Source organism: Elephantulus edwardii, unplaced genomic scaffold (genome assembly GCF_000299155.1).
Source record: "Elephantulus edwardii isolate Elephantulus edwardi_28Jun2011 unplaced genomic scaffold, EleEdw1.0 scaffold00246, whole genome shotgun sequence".
NCBI lineage: Eukaryota > Metazoa > Chordata > Mammalia > Macroscelidea > Macroscelididae > Elephantulus > Elephantulus edwardii.
Genome location: NW_006399996.1, coordinates 443,216 through 447,416, shown reverse-complemented (window position 1 = coordinate 447,416; position 4,201 = coordinate 443,216). Strand labels below are relative to the sequence as shown.

General features: G+C 41.8%; 1 protein-coding gene across 1 annotated transcript in view; it reads right to left on the bottom strand.

Moving 5' to 3' along the window:
* Positions 1 to 1,619, bottom strand: part of PELP1 (proline, glutamate and leucine rich protein 1) — a 30,471-nt gene extending 28,852 nt beyond the window's left edge. The window contains exon 1 of the mRNA XM_006899081.1: positions 1,371 to 1,619. Within this exon, the coding sequence (XP_006899143.1) occupies positions 1,371 to 1,619 (249 nt within the window). The remainder of the gene's footprint in view (positions 1 to 1,370) is intronic.
* Between the last annotated feature and the right edge of the window lie 2,582 nt (positions 1,620 to 4,201).

Sequence of the window (4,201 nt, the reverse complement as noted above, 5' to 3'; positions counted from 1 at the left end):
AATAAACAAACTAAATTAAAATTTAAAAAAAAAGACTAGAACAAGTACATCAATGGGGAAACACCAGAAATACAAGCTGAGTTTAGAAGAGGCACCCGGGGAAATCACTGCTGATGTTAGATGGATCTTAGCTGAAAGCATAGAGTACCAGAAAGATGTCTATTTGTGTTTTATCAACTATGCAAAGACATTTGACTGTGTAGATCACAACAAATTATGGCTGGCATGGAGAAGAATGGGAATCCCAGAACACCTGTTAACAATTTCATCTTGCTCAGATCCACAATCAACACCACAGCAGTCAGAAAATCAAAAAACAAGGTGCATTGAGAAAAATCTGTTGTCAGGGACCTTTCCAGAGCATTAAAGAGCAACAATGTCAGTCTAGAGACTAAGGTGCACCTGATCCAGGCCATGGTCTTCTCAATTGCTTGCTAAGCATCAGAGCTGGACAATGACTAAAGATGACAGAAAAAGCAACAACGCCTTTGAGTTATAGTGTTGGAGACGACTTCTGAATATACCATAGACTGCTAAGAGAACAAACATGTCTGTCCTGGAGAGCATGAAGCGAGGCAGTTCCTCAGAGGCAAGGATTTTGAAACTCCAACACACATACTTCAGTCATCTTGTCAGGAGGGACCAGTCCCTGGAAAAGGCTATCATACTTGTAAGAGTAGAAGGGCAGGAGAGGAAGACACTGGATGAGATGGACAGAAACACTGACTGTGGCAACGGAGTTAAGTTTGTCAGAAACAGTGAAGTTGGCTTAGGACAGGGCAAGGCTCAGAGCCATTATTAACAGGGTAGCTATGAGTCGATGTCGGCTCGATGGCACATGACGATGACCACTAATTTATATACATCTTTGAGATCTCAGTTTAACTTCCAATTCTTCAACAAAACGTTTACAGTTCTTCAGAATCATTTAGAAGATCTCTACTACATAATTTTCAAACTAATTTGTAACATTTTATCACCCGCCTCTTACTGAGGGCTGTACTAGACGTTCCGGTTACCCGAGTATGTATGTTCAGCCGAAACAATCCCATAAACTAAATATCGCCGTAGAACTAGATTAAAGATTATATAACTAGTAAAGTGTGGGACACGGGACTGAATCCATTCACGTGTGCCTATCGATAATATGGCTATACAAAAGAACAATAAGGCCCATTCTCTTCGCTAGACAAACTCGGGTCTAGTAAAGGAGAAATGCGTGAATCTCCATGAATTGATAACCTGGATGTTTTCTGCCCCAGATTCTCCTCCTAACCCTCCCCATACAGCTGCAGTGCACGAAAACACCGGAGCACGAGTACCATTGACACCTTGAGACAAGGCCTCGGGTACGCGGGCCTACGACTCACCTGGGCCCCGCCCACCGTCCCATGGAGCTGCAACAGGCACAAGAGCCCAGGCAAATGTGGGACCGGGCGGACAGGGGGATGTACGGAAGGAACAGTGGACCCCGTCCGAGGCTGTAGCAATCCTGACACGCTCTCCAGAAGCAACAGGCGGAGACGCGGACCGGAACTCATCGCCGAGAGACCCCCGGTTCCACCGGGAACGCAGGCCGCCGAGCCCGCAGAGGGACCGCTCAGAACGGATGCCGCCATATTCGCCCGAGCTCTAGCGGCGGCGTGGTGAGATGACGTAATCACACGGCGACAGCCGCGGACTGTCGAGGGTGCGCGCGCAAGGGGCTGTGGTTCAGCGCACTAGGTAGGTAAACGGAGTTTTGGGAACCCCCCACGCAGAGAGCATGCGTGCATGCAGAGAGCAAGGCTTCCCATTGGCGGAAATTTAGCTTCCAAAGAGTACAGGGGCAGCTTCTGGCAGGGTGGGCGGGAGTGGAGCACGTGGTTACTACAAAAGGCGCCGGAGTTCAAAAGGTTTTTATTTCAGAATGTTAAAGTTAGTACCTAGGAGGTCATTAAGAAATAGGTCCTCCTGTTTCAAAGCATAGACATTTTTAACTGCATTTATGACTATACAAATGATGCAATATACGCGTTTTACAGAAAAGATATTCAAACAATACCGAAGTGCATCAAATAAAAATAGACATTGCCTCTCTCCCATCCCTTTCCTAATTAAGCGTATTTTGTTAATGTTCTACACATAGCATACTAATGCGTGATTTGTTTTACAAGAATTGAATCAGTACTTGGCTTTTTGCTCTCAATATCGTGTCTCTGTGTCGTTACAGCTTTATTAAAAACTTCATCTTGTAATCTGAAATCAGTGCATGGTGATTTTTTATTTTTACTTTTCCCGAATTGTTGCATACTTTTGACAGCTCAAATTTTTCACTAATAATAAACATACAATGAATAATGTATTTCCGTGATTATTACATTCAAATCTAAGAGTCATTTTTTTCATCAACTAACAAAACTACCTCCAAAATATATCTTATTTGGTTCCTTTTACTCCATTTCTGCGTGTCCAGTGCCACTAGACCATACCACTACCTGCCATGTTATAATAATCTCTTAAAATGGCTTCTCCGTTGCTCTCCTTCCTCAGTCTTTCATTTTGATCTACTAGATTTAACTTTTGACCCAAAATCTTGACTTCGACACAGACAACATATCCCACTCTCCCTTTCACTATCTTTAAGATTCCTTTTAAGAAAGAGCATTCCAAAACTGAGGCTGAAATGTCAAATCCTTTCTTGTCTTGCAATGACTCCTCTTAAAAAATAAAAAAATAAAAAAGACTCCTCTTTGTACTTGTCTGTCTTATAATTTGGACTGTCACATTTGTAAAAAAAACCCAAACACACAACCCACTGTACATTTGACCTAGATACAAGCAATCTTGGTTGGGGAGGAGGTCTCGCTAGAGGGTCAGCAGTGGGTATTGAGTTACTCTGCTTACAGATGGGAACTGTGGTAGCCTAGTGGTAAGGAGCTGTGCTGTCAACCCAAAGGCACTGTTCAAGTTCACCAGCTGCACCATAGGCAAAAGATGGACAACCTCTTCTCTTGCAGCTTATAGCCACTGAAAGCCCAGTAGGCAGTCATCTAAGAGTTGGTTCCAACTTGATGGCACATAATAACAATATGTTGTTGTTGTTAAGTGCCATTGAGTTAAGTTCTGCTAATAGAGATGCTATTAACAACAGATCTAAATCCTTGTCCTATCCTGTGCCCTCATCATCATCTCTGACATACTTGAATCAATGTTGCAGTCACTGTATCAGTTCATCTCACTGCGGTCATCTTTCACTGACCTTCCTTTCACCTTTCCAAACATGATGTCCCTTTCCAAGAAATTGCCCCTCCTAACAACATGTCCAAAGTATGTGAGATGAAGCTTTTCTAAACCTTACCTCTAAGAATCACTCTGGCTGCACTTTGTCCAAGATACATCTATTCTTTTAGAATTCCATAGGATATTCAGTACTCCTCTAACATCACAATTCAAAGTCATCAATTCATCTTCCTCATCCTCATTTATTGTCCAGCTCTCAGATGGAGCAAGTGATTGAAAAATACCATATCTTGAATCAGGCACACCTTAGTCTCTAACTTGACATCACTAACCTTAGTACTTTGGAGGGTTACTTTATAGCAGACTTTCCCAATGTATATGTCTTGATTTCTTGACTACGGATGCTAAGAGTGTTGGTTGTAGATCCAAGCAAGATTAAATTGTTGTTAATTTCAATATTTTCTTCATCTATCATGATGTTTGTTGACTACTGGCCTGGTAGAGGGTTTCTTGCCTTCTTGATGTTGGGATGTATCCATATTGAAAGCTATAGTTTTTGATCTTCTGCAGCAAAGTGTTTCAAATCTTTACTTTGAGCAAGCAAAGTCCTGTCATGTTCATAATGCAGGTTGTTAATTAGTTTGTTTCCTATCCTGATACCATATTTTTCTTTATAGAGTCTAGCTTCTCGAATTATTTGCTCAGCACAGATAGAATAGATATGGGGAAAGGATACAGCTCTGACACACACCTACCTCAATTTTGATCCCTTGCTCTGTTCAGACAACAGTCTTGTACAGGCATAGGTTTCACATGAACTTAATTATGTGTTCTGTAATTCTCATTTTTCACAGTGTTAACCAAAGTTTATTGGGATCTATACAGTAAAATGTTTTTGTATAGTCAATAAAGCACAAATACACATGTTGTTGTTATTTGTTGTTGTTATGTGCCATCGAGTTGCTTGCGACTCATAGCG